The sequence below is a fragment of the Bactrocera tryoni genome, chromosome 4 (genome assembly GCF_016617805.1).
Source record: "Bactrocera tryoni isolate S06 chromosome 4, CSIRO_BtryS06_freeze2, whole genome shotgun sequence".
Lineage (NCBI taxonomy): Eukaryota > Metazoa > Arthropoda > Insecta > Diptera > Tephritidae > Bactrocera > Bactrocera tryoni.
The window spans coordinates 62,932,416-62,950,697 of NC_052502.1; the positions used below are offsets into that span (position 1 = coordinate 62,932,416).

The 18,282-nt window shown below is 36.0% G+C and overlaps 1 protein-coding gene across 1 annotated transcript in view; it reads left to right on the forward strand.

Annotated features, from left to right (window-relative positions):
• Nucleotides 1-10,200: 10,200 nt before the first annotated feature.
• LOC120774645 (glucose dehydrogenase [FAD, quinone]) overlaps nucleotides 10,201-18,282 on the forward strand; it is a 31,340-nt gene continuing 23,258 nt past the window's right edge. The window contains exon 1 of the mRNA XM_040104369.1: nucleotides 10,201-10,646. Within this exon, the coding sequence (XP_039960303.1) occupies nucleotides 10,201-10,646 (446 nt within the window). The remainder of the gene's footprint in view (nucleotides 10,647-18,282) is intronic.

Consider the following 18,282-nt stretch of genomic DNA (forward strand, 5'->3'; position numbering starts at 1 on the left):
ATATCTCAATTTTTACTCAAGTTACAGCTTGTATGGTCAACGGACCGACGGACGGACGGACGGACGGACGGATGAACAGACAGTCAGCCGGATTTCAACTCGCCCAGTCATCCTGATCAATTATATATACAGTAGCGGACAGTGAAATCCGGACAACCCGTCGTTTTGTATTTAAAGCACGATTGTAACCGACAAGTGTAATTTTTCGCGGAAAGTTTTCTTCTTTCGTTTTATAACAACTTTTCGTTTTTTTTTCAATAGTTTCAAAGTTTATTTCGTGCTCGAGCTTCGCTAAAACTTAAAGATGCCAAATTTAAAGAAAATGTCCGAATTGCCAAAAAAGTAATATTTTGATTTTGTGTAAAGAAATTCTGACCATCCGGGAAATGAGTGATAGAGTTGGCTTCAGCAAGTCTTCCATCGGAGAATTTCTAAAAAATTTCGATAAAACCAGGTCTCTTAAGACAAAAACTGGCTCTGAAGCAAAGAAGAAGACAAGTTCTAGAGAAGATCGGGTTATAGAACGCATCAGCTTGAGAGATCGCTTCAAAACCGCTGAGGACATTAAAGTAGAGTTATTTGAAGATGCTGGTACGGAAGTTAGCGCAAGAACTGTTCGTCGAAGGCTTCAAGAGGTTAGTTTGAACGCTCGTCGGGCCGCCAAAAAACACTTTTAATCTCAAAAATGCGTCAAAACCGTTTGAGATGAGCAAAAAAAACATCAAAATTCAATTCAACTTGATTGGCGAAATGTAATCTGCTCAGATGAGTCCAAATTAAACTTTTCTGCAGCAACGTTATGACCTACGTGAGAAGGAGAACTGGCGAGCGGTTCAAGGACGAATGTATTCAAAGAACTGTTAAGCAGGGAGGCAGCTTTTCCTACTATGGCCTTGGGCAACTAGCCTTAATAGAAGGAACCGTCAATGGGACTAAGTATCAGGAGATACTTGAAACAAATTTTATACCTTCAATGGAAAACCACTTTTCAAGAGCGGATGTTCTTATTTTTCAGGATGATTCTGCGCCCTGCCAACTAGAGTTTATTGTTTTAATTTTAAATACAAATTTAATACTTATCCTTTTTTCTTTCTTTAAGGTGAAGAATTATTTATCAAAATCGGGGTCTCGACTTTGGAGTGGTCAGGTAACAGTCCGGACCTAAATCCCATTGAGAACCTTTGGTTTATAATGAAGGCTCAGGTAGCACAGAAGAGACCAAAGAATTTAGCAGAGTTGAATGGAATTCTGGAAGAAACGTGGTATAACGGTATTGGAGCAGGCACAATAAAAAACCTTATAAATTCAATGCCCGCGCGTATAAAAGCCGTTATAAAAAGCAAAGGAGGTTTGACAAAATACTAAAAAGAATGTTTTTAAAAATATTTCATAAGTGCAATCGACTGCGCTGACTATTTTTCGCTTAATACTAATGTATTTAATATATATTATTGTTTTGAAATAAATAATTTAAACATTCCACTAAAATATTAAGGAAAAACTATCATTTTTAGTTGTGCGGATTTCACTGTCCGCAACTGTATATAACCTTATATTTATTTCGATTAATTTTAGGTGATACATACAAGCTTTAGGTGAACAAAACTATTATACTCTGTAGCAACATGTTGCAATAGTATAAAAACTGACCGAATTGTAAGCGTCAGTGGTCACAATTGCATAAACATATGATAATTTTTAAAAAAATTAAAATCGTTTTGTGGGAATTGATCGCCCGCAGGAAAAATTATATTTATATATACTTTCTAGGTTCACCGACGTTTCCTATTTATTCCGGGAATAAAAATCTAAACAAAATACAAGGTCTGTCGCAAAAGAAACAACGTTATAAATATAACTGTTTCTGGTGGCGCCACCTATTGGTGGGTATATGAAATAAAAAGTTTGATCTCTTGTTGACATTTCGTAAAAATTTTAAGACAATTGGATAACTACAATCGATGTTATCGATCAAAAAGTGACAGCAGCTTTTGGTCATCGGTCGTAAAATGCAAAGAGCAAATATTAAATTTTGTTTTAAACTTGGGAAAATGTTTACTGAAACATTTCAAATGATGAAAAAAGTTTATGGTGATCAGTGCCTATCCCGTAGTAATGTGCATGAGTGGTTTAAGCGATTCCAAGAAGCTCGTGAGGACCTCTGTGACGATCAGAAGTCGGTCGTCTTCAGAAATCAAAAATAAAGACAATGCTGATTTGTTTTTACGATTCCGAGGGTATTGTACACCGAGAGTTCGTCCCACCTGGCCAAACGATTAATGCTGTGTTTTACCTTGGTGTTATGAAGCGTCTTTTGTCACGCATTCGTCGTGCTCGACCACAATACCGTGAGGCAGGGTCCTGACGCCTGTTGCACGATAATGCGCCGTGTCATCGGTCGACGCTTGTCACTGATTTTTTGACAAAAAACACCATATTAACCATTAATCACTCATCCTACTCACCTGATCTGGCACCCTGTGATTTTTACTTATTTGGAAAACTTAATTTGCCCATGAAAGGACAATGGTTTCAGGACATTTCAGCTATCCAAAAGGCGACGACCGATATTCTCAAGAGCATTCCGAAAAATGACCTTAAACACTCATTTGAAATGCTAATTGACCGAGCTAAACGCTGTATCGAAGCACAAGAAAACTGCTTTGAATAAAAAAATATAACTTTTGTTGTTTTTGTTGTTTTTTTAACAATCCTGTTTCTTTTGCGACAGACCTTGTATGTAGGCACAGCTTTCACTTAGTTGCACAGAGCGAAAGGGTACCTTGGTTCTGAATTAAAATGGCTGATCTTCAATCTTTCAATTGATTACTTGCTAGTTTGATTAGAGAATGAACTATTGTAAAAAAAAATGTTTGTTTTTTGTGTAATGTATTAACAGCTGCGGAGAAAATTAAAAAAAAAAGCTTTGGCGACTACTTCTGATGGGTATAGTAAAGTCAATTAAACGGGTTTGGGTGCAAAACCACCCACCTATCAATAGACAGGTCCGAACAATAACGAACAGTTCAACACTTTCAGCATTTTTTGCAGGGTCAAGTACATTTTTGGCATTTTTTTATATTTTAATACCAAGTGCTATTAGACAGATATATGCAACAACTTTATCGAATGTAGATATTTTATATTGCAACAAAAATGCGCAAATTTTATAATAACTGACACTTAGTCTTCGTAATTATCATTACCTTAATGACAAAAATTAAAAATGTAGGAGAGATTTTCTTATAATGATTGTATCTTCAAATGCTAATAAGCTCTACCTTAACTTAATTTTTAGCTTTATAACGAACTTATAGAATGACTTGTCTAACTACAGCAAATCTTACAGTTATCAAACAGTTTATGATACTGTATTTCATAATGCTCGCCTTTCAAAACTGGCAACCCTTGGCAACTCTTGAAATTACTTTGGCAAAAAGCGTAAAAAACGTGATTAAATCTTCGACCTTCTCAGTTTGGTTTATATTAAATCACACGCCGCGCTTAATTTAATTAATGTAATTACCAAAAGTAAATAATGAAGACACACATAACTATTAGCAGCCAGCTTACTTACATATGTGGAGTCTTGGAGTTTAAATGTTGGTATGAAGCACTCGTAAATAGTTTACACAATTCGCCTGACCTAATGGGCCATTTGAGGGCAAATCTTACTTGTTATTTAATTGTTTTCTGTGTTACTGTAGTTTTGTACTAGCTTACGTGACTATTTGCATGGGATGTAATACAAAAATTTGCTACATATGCAATTGGGCAAATAAATCTTGTTTTTGCATAGTAAAGTTGAGCATTTGAATTGTTATTGAAATAAATCTGGAAAGTGGAATGTGTGAAAATTGTTTAATGACGAAAAAGTGAAGAGAGTGTGAAAGAAAACAATTCATAAAGGTTATCAATCAAATGAAGACACGACGTAAACCGCCATTATTACAACATAAGAAATGTTATGGATCCAGATATGAGCGTATGAGCTTTAATGCAGGCGTAAGACACCTAATGGTATTCGTTTAAGGTAGTAGTCTGGTAACTTATGCCTATTCTCATGACTTCTTTGGGGTGTGTTTTTTATAGGAAAATAGAAATGAATTATCTTGAATATTTAGAGTGTTTTTATTTACATATTGAAAATATAAAAAAAATTATTTGAAAAAATTTAATACTTTATTACCATTATTATTGTCACTCGAAGCTAGAACCTCGAAAAAAATGCACGTGGGTGGCCCGGGTGATTTTGGCTCTTCTTGTTATCTGAAATCAAATATTTTTGATTATTCTTAATCTATAGACACGTCATTCTGGTCGGAACTAATGAAGTTAAATTTCAAGGGTAAATAACAAAATGGCGGACTTTGAAAAAAAGTCCTTTTTATTTTAGCAGAGAAAGGGATGTAAAATAAAAAGTTAGGGGAGAAAAAAATTCTCGTTAGTTCCGACGAGAACTATAAATGTGTAGATCGGTTCAGTGGAAAGAAAGTTAGGACCCGGGCCGACCAGAAAAACAATGTTTTAAGAAAAACGCGTTTAAAGTTCAACAACTTCTAGAGAGAGGACTCCGAGGCGCTCCAGGAAACTCGTTATAACTCCCGAAATATTTCGAATTTCTGTCTGAAATTTTCACAGTATATTATCAAGACATTGTACTTTCAAATTAGGTAAAAAAAATGTCGATTTTTTGAAGCCAAATTACCAGACTACTATCTTAAGCGAATAAGTTTACCAAACTCATATATTTATACATTTACGCACTGCGTTACACGAAATGCTTTTTATCAGCTGTTTAGTTGTCAAAATCATAGATCTTTAGAGTAAGCTAAAAAGTGAAATTTCTCAAATTTTTGGAAAAAGTCCTTTTAAATTATTTATTAATGTTGGAGCTATTTGGAAAAAATGACAATAATATAATTGCTTTTGTTTTGAGTGTTCAATACTAAAATCATATCACCTTATTAAAGATGACTAATACAAAAAAAAGACGAAATTAAGGAAGACTTTGCCTTTGCAATTAAAGCTTCAAAATATTTTAGATATGAGTACCCTTTTGTTCATCATTCTGTTCCAAAATCGAATAAATTTTTAATAAACGTTTTGCCACATTTGGATGAAAACAGGTTTAGACAAATTATGCGGGTCGAAATACGTTTGATGTTATTATTAAACTAATACAAGGTGCGTTCCAAAGTAAACACGCCCCTGGTGGCGCCATCTACATATATGTCGACTGGTGTGTTAGAATCTGCTATCTCTATCGATTGTCCAGTGAGAATTTCATGACATTTCATTGATTGGAAGTGAAGTTATTGCATTTTAAGTGTCAGTATGTTTGCGTTATCGGTGCAAAAATGAGCTTCGAACAAAGAGCCAACATTAAATTTTGTTTTAAATTTGGTAAAACTTTCAAAGAAACGTTTCAATTGATGAAACAAGTTTATGGCGATGAATGCCTATACCGTAGCAGAGTGCACGAGTGGTTTCAACGTTTTCAAAGTGGTTGTGAGGACTTAACAGACGATCAACATATGCGCCAATCAAAATCCGTGATCACCGGCAATTCCACCAGAACTGTGCCTGAATTCATCAAAAATCAACCGAAATCATCATTGAAATTCACCAAAATAGAATTGAACATCTGCAAAACATGGATTTATCGCATTTTGACCGAACATTTGGGTTAACGAAAGGTGTGCGCACGGTGTGTGTCCGCACAAATTGACGGACGACCAAAAATTGCTCAGAATCCGACATTCGAAGGCCGGTTATTTGACCAAAAATCACATTTTAACCATTAACCACTCCCCATATTCACCTGACATGGCACTGTGCGACTTCTTCCTTTTCGGAAAAATGCATTTGCCCATGAAAGGAAAGCGTTATGCAGACGTAGAGGTCACTCAAAAGGCTTGCACCGGCATACTGGCGGCCATAACGGCCAACAAGCTAAAACACTCGTTCGACATGCTTTTGGACCGTGCAAAAAGCTGTATTGAAGCAGAAGGCGACTATTTTGAATAAAATAAATTGATTTTGCCGAAAAAACCATTTCTTCTGTCGTTTTTAGAAGTCCTGTTTACTTTGGAATGCGCCTTCTAAAATATGATGAAGTGTTCATTGGCCCGCATTCGTGCAAGCAATTTCCCGTACAAATGCAAGATTTAATTATACTTTATAGACTGGGTTCAAGTGGGGAAGGAACAACAATTTCGAAAATCGCAAGTTTGTTTGGAGTTAGCGAAGAAGGAGTAAGAAATGTGAGTTTTCCATTAAATTGTGCAGCTATGCTTGATCTTACGTTTCTTGATAACATATATAGGTCGTAACCAATAGTGCATTTTGTGCAATTCTGAAGCTAAAAGATAAGTTTATGTACTGGCCAGATGCATGAGCTTCCACAAGTGTTGGCCATGTTGACGTCACGGAAATAAAATTAGCTGAGAAACCTACTAAAGACCCAGAAGCATATTTTTCCCGATAACATGTATAGTCATTAAAGGAAACTGATGAATCAAACTACTAAACTTTACCTACTAACGAGGGTGAATCAAAACGGCTCACCTTGCTATCGCTAATACAAGATTTGAATGCTTAAAATCGTGTTTGCAACTAATATACTTATCTAAAATAAAAGACACATATAATATTAACAAGCGGTTTTATTTAACAGTACTATATAAAGATTTAAAAAAGTTGTACATTTATTTTAATTCGCTCCTCACTTGCCGATTTAAGTTTTTCTATTTCTAACTTATTTTCTTTTTCCAGTTCCAATTTTAACCTTTTTTTCCTATATTAATACTAAATTTGTCAAAGGATTTTCAATGTTTCGTCGTTTTTTTTAATTTTTTCAGCGGCGTAAGCGGGGTGGAAGGCTCTTTATGGTGTTAAATATTTTGTCAAAAGTATATGCCTCTGCCAATGTTAGGCAGCTTGTCGTGTCGCAGGGCCTGCACTGCAATGCATTTTCGGCATCTTCCAACCGTCAAGAGCGATGCTGCTTGGTATCTCTCCTGGAGGCTGACAGAAGCTGCATGTGTGCGGCGACCAAGAGCTACCACCTCCTAATCCAGGGTGTTATGCGAGTCCCGTGCCCATTGGATGATTTGCAACCAGGAGGTTAATTCAGCTGTACTAGAACGGAGTCTTCCCAGCACCGGGCCGAATAAAAAAGTAACTGTGGCCTTACCGCGTCAAGAGGCTCTGGCGTGGCGAATCTTTAGTTCCCCTTAAGAAAAGTAAACCCGACAGTTCACTGCGTTGAGCCAAGGGTCGTAAGGAATGATGTGTGACAACAAAAACTCAAAAACCAACATAAACAAACCAATAAGGCAACAACCAAGGACAACGACCACGGAAAACGATAAGGAGAAAATAATCAGCGCAGCTGCAGATAAGGGGGGTCAAAGAGTTAAGCGGAAGTTTAGCTTCCTTGACGCTCTCTCGCCAGAGGAGCGGGCATTGTTTGAGGAGCAGACCATGCAGCGGCGCTCTGCAGGCGAAATCGGCTGCGGCCGCTGATGAAGCTGCGAGCACAACCAAGACACAGCTGTCAAAACCGGCGGGCACGATGACCAGGCTTAAGTGGTATCTGCGGCATCTCCGGGAGGGGAAGTAGCCAGGAACAATATTGACTTCTTTTGCATTTCAGAGTTCTCGAGGATCTGGTGGCGGTACAGCCAGAGACTATGAAGGCATAGACTTCGTCGTGGCATCAGCATATTTCCCAGGAGAGGTTGTGGATAAACTGGTAAGGTACTGCAGAAAACACATGCTGCCCCTAATCATTGGATGTGATGCGAACGCCCATCACATAGAATGGGACAGTACGTACTGCAAGGCACGAGGTGAGTCTCTTTTAGAGTGTATAATAAGTAGTAACTTAGCTATAGAAAATGTGTGGTGTGAACCCACATTTATTACAACAAGCAGGAGAGAGGTGCTTGACATCACCTTGAGCAACGAGCCTGTGAACGGATTGGTCTCACAAGAGAGGATGTCAACAGAGCCCTCCTTGTCAAATCATAGGATCATAAAATTCGCGCTAAAGGTAGAGGTCAGGCAACTTCCCCCCAGTCGTAACCCTCAGAAGGCAAACTGGGATACTTTCCAGAATTTGCTAAGTAGGAATTTGAGCAGTGAGGGGCAGTCTAACAATAGTGTTACGACGTGTTAAAGACTGATTCGGGTGTTCATTAATTGATACGCTAGCTGCAGCAATGTTCTCGACACTACGGGTATTTCTTTGTCTCACTGGCACGTGAACATTTTGTACTGTGCCTGCGGATTCAAGTTTTTCCACTAGACGTTCAATTGTTGATCTGACAGGACGATTATGATGACTATAATTTGGACAAAGCGCTCTTAAAGTTGAGGCCATTAATTTCGAATTTCGGTAGCAAATTTTAATAATTTCGACTCGTTGTTGGAGCATATATTTTCCATGGTAAAATGGCAAACCTTATAGAAGAGAAATTTCAAAAGAGCGGGGAAAATATGGCGTCGTTTGCTGTCCCTATTGTTCTAATTTTGTAGCGTTCCCATTAAAAAACCCGTTAGATGCTGCATTCAGCTCCATCTGTGATATGTTCGATTGATACATTCTCCGCGGTTTATCCACTAAGTTTTCCAACAAAGAAAAATTAGTAACTGAAAAAATAGGGAAACAACGTTACTCGCAGCCGTGCAAATTTCAATTTATATTTGGGATTTTTTCTAAGTGATATTCTACCTCTAACTCTGTCACTTAGCGCGATTCTTCAGAAAGAATCGATACATGGTCTCAGTGTACATTCCTCTTTTGGATACAATCGGCAAAGATTTGAAGGCGCGCTTTTCTAGAGAAGTATTGGCTGGATTTCAACTGAGTTTGCTGCTTCCAGAAAAAGTATGTGCTTCGAAAACCAAAGAAATGGAAAATCTTGATAGATAGATGCAAAGAAAAAAGTGAACTTGATCACTGGCAGTGTCATTAGGGACCGAAGCAAAAGTCAAAAGACAAAAAGTATGTCAACCGCACGTCTACGATTTAAAATGTGTTTTTTTTATTTTTTTCAATTTACTAGGATTTGATATTTTCGATTATTCGATTAGAAATTACTCCACTATGATATTAAACTGTATGAAGACTACTATATTTAATGTAATAATCTTCATGTTTCAAGTAAATGTTTATTTCTCTTCTCAAAAACTATTTCTGGATCCGTCTCCGTCTTAATAAACAACTCGTTAATGGTCATTATTACAAAAATAGAATTAAATCCAACATACAATTGAGTTGCGTATACAAAGAAATATAATTTGTCACTATTTATTGCACACCCTTGAGTATCAACCCTTAAGTTAATCAACCCAGCGACGTAGCAATAAATGAGCGCCAAACGGTTTAGCGCACTTGTAACGTTTCGTTGCAACGCCAAACCGGCTGGGAGCCAATGCGAGAGTGAGCGCATTGCGCACGCGCACAGACACTACAAGCATACCGGAGCGCTGGGCGCTAAGCCAAGTTAATAAGCCAGGCAATATGTTTGTTAGGCATTTAAGCCCGCGCAGTGAGTTACCATGCATGACCGACACTTGTGCACCAGGCACAAGAGACTCGACGACACAGAAGCAAAACGGCAGTGCGCCACTGCAGACGTGTTTAACGGTGCAACGGTAGATTTAAGAAGAAATTTCTATGCGCAGAAAAAGAAAAAAAGTGTTGTTTGTGTAAGTGAAGTGAAGAATTGAATTGGACGTGCGACACGGGACATTTGTGGCTGCGCATTGCACGACTCAAAGCATTTCGATTTTTGTTAACAAATTAACGGTTAAATTGTAGTGGGCGCTTGCGCCAACACAACCGTAACAAACGAAGTGGCTTGCGCAGGAGAAATGCCTTAAACGCGCCAACGTGACGAAAATGTTTTAAGCTTGTGTATAAAGTAAATTCCAATATCACTTACCGCGCGTCACAACAAAAACAATGCACATATATGCAGTGAAAATAAATTGAAAGTAAAAAATGCAAAGAAAGTGTGCATATTGCTCAGAAGCCAATAGCGTGTAAGTGCATGAGTGACGCTACAAGGCGCAGAACGTGTATATCTGCTTTTAAAACCCCCTAAATCACAACAACTACAACAACAAGATTTTGTGATAATTATAGTCAAATATTTAGCCATAATCCCTGAACGCAAAATATAGAAAATGGTGCTTGGTCTTGGTCTTGGCGCCGCTGCCGGTGCCATATTCAAGGCAAGCGCGGGCTCAAAAGCCGCCGTCACTGCTGGCGCCGCTGCTGTGGGCGCCTCCAAATTGGGTATAGCTATTGCAGGTGCTATCAAAATCGCCACCACCATTATTGGTGTCAGTAAACTGGCCATCCTGCCGTTTTTGATAGCCGCCATTGCCTACTACAATTACGATCTTTTCGATCCGGAAAATCGTCCGTTCAATGTGCCTGCGGTCTCATTGGCCTATGATTTCATCATTGTGGGTGGCGGTTCGGCAGGTTGTGTGTTAGCTTCGCGACTCTCCGAAGTGCCGCATTGGCGCATTTTGCTGCTCGAAGCGGGCGGTCAGGAAACAGAGATCTCGGATGTGCCGCTGCTGTCTTTGTACTTGCATAAAAGCAAACTGGACTGGAAATATCGGTAAGTGTTAGTCAAGAGTAGTTAGAAATTAAATAAACGGTCGAGAATGAAAAGAAAAAATTAAGTGTGAAGAAACCTGTATCAAGTGTGGATAGGCTTCGAAGAATAATTTAAACCACTTATAAAGATGATTTTTGCTAAATAGATGGTGTGTTGTGATGGTTAGAATTTGTATACCAACTAGTTTCTAGTTAAACATTTGGTTTATTATGAATTCTTAAAACAAAAGTGATGAGCCTTCTACATAGAATCACAACAGTTCGGGCAACTATAGCATCTGACTGCCATACAAACTGACCTATCATACAAAGATATGGAAACATTTTTTAGTTTACGAGCTCTAAGGCAATGCTATAATACTCAGCAATGTTGTTCAGATCGGACAACTATAGCATGTAGCTGCCGTAGAAACTGACCGATCTCAAGTCCTTGTATGGCACACTTTTTTACGACGTTTCTTCACGAGATTCGGCGTAAATTTTTATTTAAGGCATTGCTCCAATATCCAAGAAATTTGTTCAGATCGGACCACTTTAGTATATAGCTGCCATACAAACTGGCCGATCCAATTGAAGTACTTGAAAAATAACAAAGCCGTTTTTATTCCGGAAAATATATCAATTATATCATATCGTATCAAATTCAGTAGAAATAATTTCAGTCAATTTTTAACGTAAATCTGTAAATCTGTGTGTAGAAAATTTATGACAAACGCGTTGCAAAGTATTAAAAAAAAAATTCATTAATTAGCGTATAATAAAAGTTTTGTATCATATTTCTTAACTGATTAAAAAAATATTTTATACTTATATTCAACAAATTGAACAACGTAATATTTTGAAATTATCATCTCGCACGAAATGCCATTTAAAAGCAATCAGCTATTTTTTCCTCATGATAATTGAATTGAAAGTAAAAGCAAGCAGAGAAAATATTACGCCTGAGTTGGATTTTTTTTTTATTTTCACTCTCGATTTCTAGCAGACACAAACAGCTAAGCTGCGCAAACGGCACATTTCTCGCTGACGCTTCGTACACGAGCGCAAAGCCAGACGAGATAAAGAAAGATAGAAAAAAGACAGCAGGCGTCTAAAGTGACACTAACGCGGCAAATGATGATGTTGGTTTTGTTGTTATTTATATTAATTTTTATGCAGCACAAATTGAGCACTTTACCATAAAAACCAATCAGCATTATAAAATAAAAGATCAGTGTGAAGATGACAAAACAAAACGAAAGTTGGTCAACAAGATATGTAAACTCACAATGACTTGAAGATTATATTTGTTTAAAAAAAAAAATGTTTAATATTTAGTTTAGTAAAGGAAGAGCGCTAATTGAAGTTGTAAAGAGCGAGTTGCGTAGAATTTGATAAAAATTTGATAATGCCTTGCCAAACTTTCTTCACATTACTGTGGAACATTGGCCTAAGTTACACTAGTTTACAGTACATTTGTGGCCGAAGAAATTTTAGCTGTTGCAGACTACATATAATATGCTAATTCCAAAAATATAACTAAAATATTTTTATCAGCTCGAGTTTCAGAGTTTCAGCCATGTAGGTATTACACAGAAAAAACATGCATTTATTAAGAAAAATTGTATTAAGAAAAATAATTAATCATTAAATTCTAAAAAATTTCGTTTTAAAGCTCTGCTCCGATGTGTAGACTTTGGAAAATGACGCATTAGAGACCAACAATAGTCAGACATCATATTTGTATCCCAGAAACCCTGATGGCGCTCTTCCATGACGCTTAACTCTTGATGCATATGCTCTCCTGCTCTTCGCACATATCTCCCAAATTTTCCGGAAACCTCTCTAGGTGACTATGGAAGAAGTGGAGTTTTATACTCATATTGGATCCCATGTTTTTTTTTTTGTAGCAGAAGGTCTTCTACAAGTTCAATATAATTTTCAGATTTTTTTTTCCGAGAAAATTCTGCATCACAGACACGAATGCTGTCCAAGCCTTTAGTTCTGACTCAGTCATAGAATTTCTAACTTGAGTATCTTTCGTAAGTTGTCTAATTTGGAGGCCATCAAAAATTCCGGCTTTAATCTTTTCCATAGTGAGCTGCGGAAATTTTTGGCAAATGTAAGAAAAGCAGTTCCCATCTTTATCTACTGATTTTACAAACTGTTTCATGATGCCCAGTTTTATATGTAGTAATGGTGGAAGCATAATTTTGCTACGAGCTACTAATGAATTGTGGCTCGCAGGCTCCATTTTTTCTCTCAAGGGCCAGTTTTTTTCTCACCCAATGCTCTTGTTTAACTCTACTGTCCCAAAGACATATAAAACTGGGAAACTTGGTTTAACCACTTTGTTGACCATTTTTAAATCGACACAAATTTGCCAATCATGGTCATTGTATTTTACTTTGTTCAAGACTAGCGAAATGTTACAATATTCCTCCTTTAACTTTGTACTGTGGGCAATAGGTATCCCAGCGGATTTGTTTCCATTATGTAATAGAATACATTTAAGGCTACGTTTTGAGCTGTCAATGAATAAACGCCAGTCCTTTGGTTCGTATCGCTTCAAGCCCATTTTTATCAACAAGTTTTTGATATCTGAACAAAAGGTAATGCCGTTTTCTGCAGAAAAATAACGCCGTAATTCTGCATCTCTTTCACGATAGAAACTTATTTTAGTATCCGAGGATAGCAATTTTTTTTCTTTTAGTCTTGATGCTAACAATTCTGAAGCTTGTTTAGAAAGATTTAAATCTCTTACAAGATCATTCAACTCATTTTGGGAAAAGCGTTTGGCTCATTAGACATACCTTCAAAAACAGCATCATTTTGTGATGAGCTTGGTCCTTCAATGTCTTGCTCTAATGGTTCAGATATATTTTTAGGCTCTGAAGAGTTAGGTGAACGCTGCACTGGACGTTGAACACAACTAGTACTTGGGTACTGCCATTTAGCTCGATTTATAGTGTTTAAACCGTTTATGTTCACAGTACAAAAATAACAGTCTACTGGATGATTTCGTGGTTCTTGCCAAATAACTGTTGTTCCAAATTTAAAGGCACTTCTTTTACCACTTTTCCATAATCTTTAATATTCCACACAAGATTTACAAACACAATTGGGAGTCCAAGAATTCTTATTTTTATCCAAGAGCACCCCAAAATACTCAAAATAGGTATTTTTCAACAACTCTGATATAACTTTTCTACAATTTTTAAACACATATTTTCCGCATATGTAGTAAAAATGATCTGGTTTATTTAAACAACGCCTTCTTGAACTACTCATGACGCAAAAACTTGAGAAACTAATCTTAACACAGTAAAATACGCCTGTTTAATATATATGCTAATTCCACCCAAATGCCTACAATAAGTCAGAAATCACAAATAACAATAACAATATAAATACAAATAACAACAGCAAAAATTTCAAATTTGTTGAAAATTATTACAAGACACTAGAGGACCCGCCCACGTGACTGATACATAGGTAGTACTACTAATAACATCTATATGATTTCTATTAGTTAGATTATAAGTATTAGTTAAGGAATAATCGCATTTGTGGTGAAGCAAAAAAATGAATCAAAAAGCATTTCCTGCGTTAAGAAATAATTGGTTTTTGGGGTAAAAATACTATTAAATTTGGGCTGTGCATCAGTGAAATCAATCGAGTCCAATCGATTGTCAGCCTGGTGGACTGCATATTAAGAAATGGTGGAAAGACAAAAAAAAAAGTCGGCTGGCAAGGTTATGGCATCAGTCTTGCAATGCTTCGAAAAGATTTCTGTATATCTCAAATTTTAATAGAACTTTTTATCAACACTTCAGATATGCCGCTATTTTTGTATGCCAGATCTTTTGCAATGTTAAATTGCCTGTCCAGATACCCCTTCCAATAGTTAGCAGGTATGAAAAAAATGTTATAGCTACCCATAGATGTATTGAATCACCCAATTTATTACTTAAGAACGAACAACTCTGTCCACGTTATGAAAACTTGTGTACAGATGTCGCCTTTTACTTTGGCATCTTTTTGTTTATTGCACGTTTACGCCAATTTAAGGTTTGCATATTGGATACTGCGATGGTAGCGCAATCTATCGGTCAAACATTCCAAAATTAGCAATTAATTACAAATGAAAAATTAATTATAAAAAACATTTTCCAGTGAACCAAATTGTAAATCTAAACCATTCTCGAATCTCCTTGAACACACACAAAAAATTTCATCGAAATCGGTTAAGCCGTTTAGAAGCAGTTCAATTACAAACACACGGTCAGATGATTTATATATATAAAGATTTGGTTTAACTCAAATTATTCAAAATAGTGCTTGTAATAAGGCTTGAGCCCACTGTGGTATAATACCCACAGTTCAAGGCAAATGCGGACTTGATTTATAGTGACCCACAAATATTTCTATTTACAACTTTCCTTATCTTTTTTTACGTGATTTTTTTTTTTATTTTTCCCTCCAAACTGGTCTCCAGAGTTATTTTGGTTGCCTAGTAATATAGTTCCGCTCTTGACCTATAAATAAAGACATATTATTTGTTGGCAGCTGTTGCACATACACACATACTTACGTATATGTATTTCCATTAATTATTATTTTGATATTTCCATTTAATTTTTTTTTTACAATTTGCTTTTAGAGTATTATTTTATCTTAATTTGTTAAATTATGGTAGCCTTTTTGTATTTCTAATCAAACTTCGACTTATTTTTTGATATTTATAATGAACTTTAATAAGCCAAATACATATGTACCATTTTAGTCGACCACTTTTCGCCATTTCTCCACTAGAGGCAATATTCCATCAGTGTAAAACTTTTCTGGTTTCTCGGCGAAAAACTGCGACAAGTAACTTACACAGGCTTCTCTTGAAGCCAACCTTACTTCATTATGGGAGTTCTGCATTGACCGAAACATTTGGTAGTCCGATGGTGCAAGGTCAGGGCTATAAGGTGTCAGACAGCATTGTCCTCATGGAAGACGAAGCCCTTTCTGTTGATCAGTTCTGGCCATTTTTTTAATTGCTTGCTTCAATCTCATCAGTTGTAAAATGTAGAATCAATCGTTAGACCAGGCTAGAGCAACTCATAATGGATGATTCCTCTCCAACCCCACCAAACACTCAGCATAACCTGTCGAGGCGTCAATCCTGGCTGTACGATCATTTTTTGAGCTGCATCACGCTTGGACCATGATCTTTTTCTCACATTACATCCACTTTTCGTCTCCTAGTACCATTCGCTTCAGAATTGATTCGATTTCAATTCGTTTCAGCAAATAATCGCAGATGTTAATTCGGTCCATTATATAACAAACAATTCATGTGTTACCCAGACATCGAGCTTCTTTTGCAGCCAGCCTTTTATAAATGGTTCAAAGCCTTTTGATGATGAATGTTAAGTTCCTTTGCGATGTCATGACTGCTTATGTGACGGTCTGGTCAATCTTTTTCATAATTTCACCGACTTTTTCAACGATAGGTCGACCAGAGCTTTCACATCGAAATTTTCGGAACGGAAGCGAGCGAACCATTGTTGGCTAAATGAACTGATACAGAATCGCCTCCGTAAACTTCACAAATTTCATTGGTGGCATTCTTCTTCTTTGTTATTTTCACTCATTTTTGAACAGTTGTAACTTTTTTTCAACTTCCCCGAATTTCATGTATTTGGTTTAATGAAGCTTAAAATCTCACCTTTCCAACACTATAAGATATGACACAATGTAATTGGCAGCACTGGTGATATACGACCGCAATCTATTGACAATTTACTGACAAAATACGAAAAGACTTTTTCGACTACCCTAATTATCTATTTATTATTTGTTTTTTTTTTATTTATTTTTTTTTTTAGTTTTGAATGTTTAACGTTCAGTTTATTAATTTAATTTAAATTTATTATTAATTTTTTATATAAATTACTTTTCTATTAATTTATTAAATTTTTTTTGTTTTTAATACTTAATAATTTAGTTTATTTCTATGAGTCTATTTTGACTCTATTTTTATAGAATACGTCTAAATTTTTTTGTAATTTTCTATTAATTACTTTATAACATATTTTTGTAGGATAAACTTTATTTGCTTAATTTCTCATTTTATTACGTTTATTTGCATTTATGACACTTATTATAATTTATGATTAGCAAATTGGTAATTTCCGCTCACCGGCGCCAAGCTGAACGCATGCGCATGCGTGACATAGCAAAAAAAAAAACTCTGGGCATTCCGCAAAGGTTTTTTGTTTAGTTTTTATTTTACACATACAAAATGTGAGTAATTATTTACTACAATGTGCGCATTCTCTCGCTCTCCTATAATTAGCGCGCTCTTTTGTTGAGGCGTGTGTTTTTTCGTAATCATTCATATGATTGCAGAAGAGATCTTGTTCAACCGGCTTTTGAATGGCTACCGCTTTGTTGCTTCATGTGTAGAAATTATGCTGTGGTTGTTTTTGTTGTGTTCATAACATCCAACTGCACTTTGTGGTTGGGAAGTTTCTTAAACTCTTGGCTTACCGCATTACTGTTATCGTTCAAACCACTTGTTTATCTGGAGGCAAAACATTGTGATACGAAAACGTTGTTGTTGCAATGCATTGTTGCTTGATTGTTGGTTTATATTGAAAAATTTCGTAAAATTTACCACAATTTGGTTACTGCGATTGCCGTTATTATATGTTGCCGATCTAATTGCATTCATGTGTGAAATGCATTGAAAACTCAAGGTGATTTTGGATTACGAGAGCCGAATCAAGTGTTAATTACTCGAAAGCCACTTCGTTATTACTAGCAGCAAATCATTGTTTACATATTTCTGTTGCGGTCTCTTGAGCTTTAGTTTTTCATAAATCCACACTTGAAGTTCGCTGCTTAAGTCTTCGGTTTCCACTATTGATTGCACTTCTTTGCTTATCTTGTCAAATAAGAAGCAATTGTATATAGACAAAGCGTAGGTAAACATGTAGATTGTCATGCCATTACTGTTAATTACAACAGAGCTCGGTTGATCGTGACGCATCAATGACGACAATATCAATAAATGCCTAGGTAAAACCATGACAGTGAGGAATGAAGGTGAGGGGTGGTGTAAATACGAAGAGTGCGAAAAGGTAAATTGACATTATGACACCGAACACAAAAAAAAACAAAAAAAGCAATATGATATAAACTTATTTCAGTAAGAAATAAATGTAAATAATAAAAACACAAATAAAAGAAAAACAAAATAAAGAAGGAATGAGATAACGACATATATAAACTAAAAAAAAAATAAAAAAAACAAAAAAATTTTTTTTAAATAAAAAAATAAATAAAAAAACAAAAAATTAAATAAATATGTAACGCATAATGATATCTGTAAATGAGAATAGATTACGATTTAAAAACAAGCTCTACAGGAAAACTAAAATAAAATAAAAGAAATATGAAACTGGCGTTCATACTAAGGATCAAATGGTTCGAAGATACAAACGTCAACGTCTTCGAGATGTGCAATGGCAATGTTCTTCAATATGCTAGTCATTTATTCACCAGCATCATATATAATATGTTATAAAAATAATAGTCAGAAAAACTAAAGACTGTCGTAAATTTTTGCATAAATTGCGTGAAGAAACTTGCTTTTACGAAGA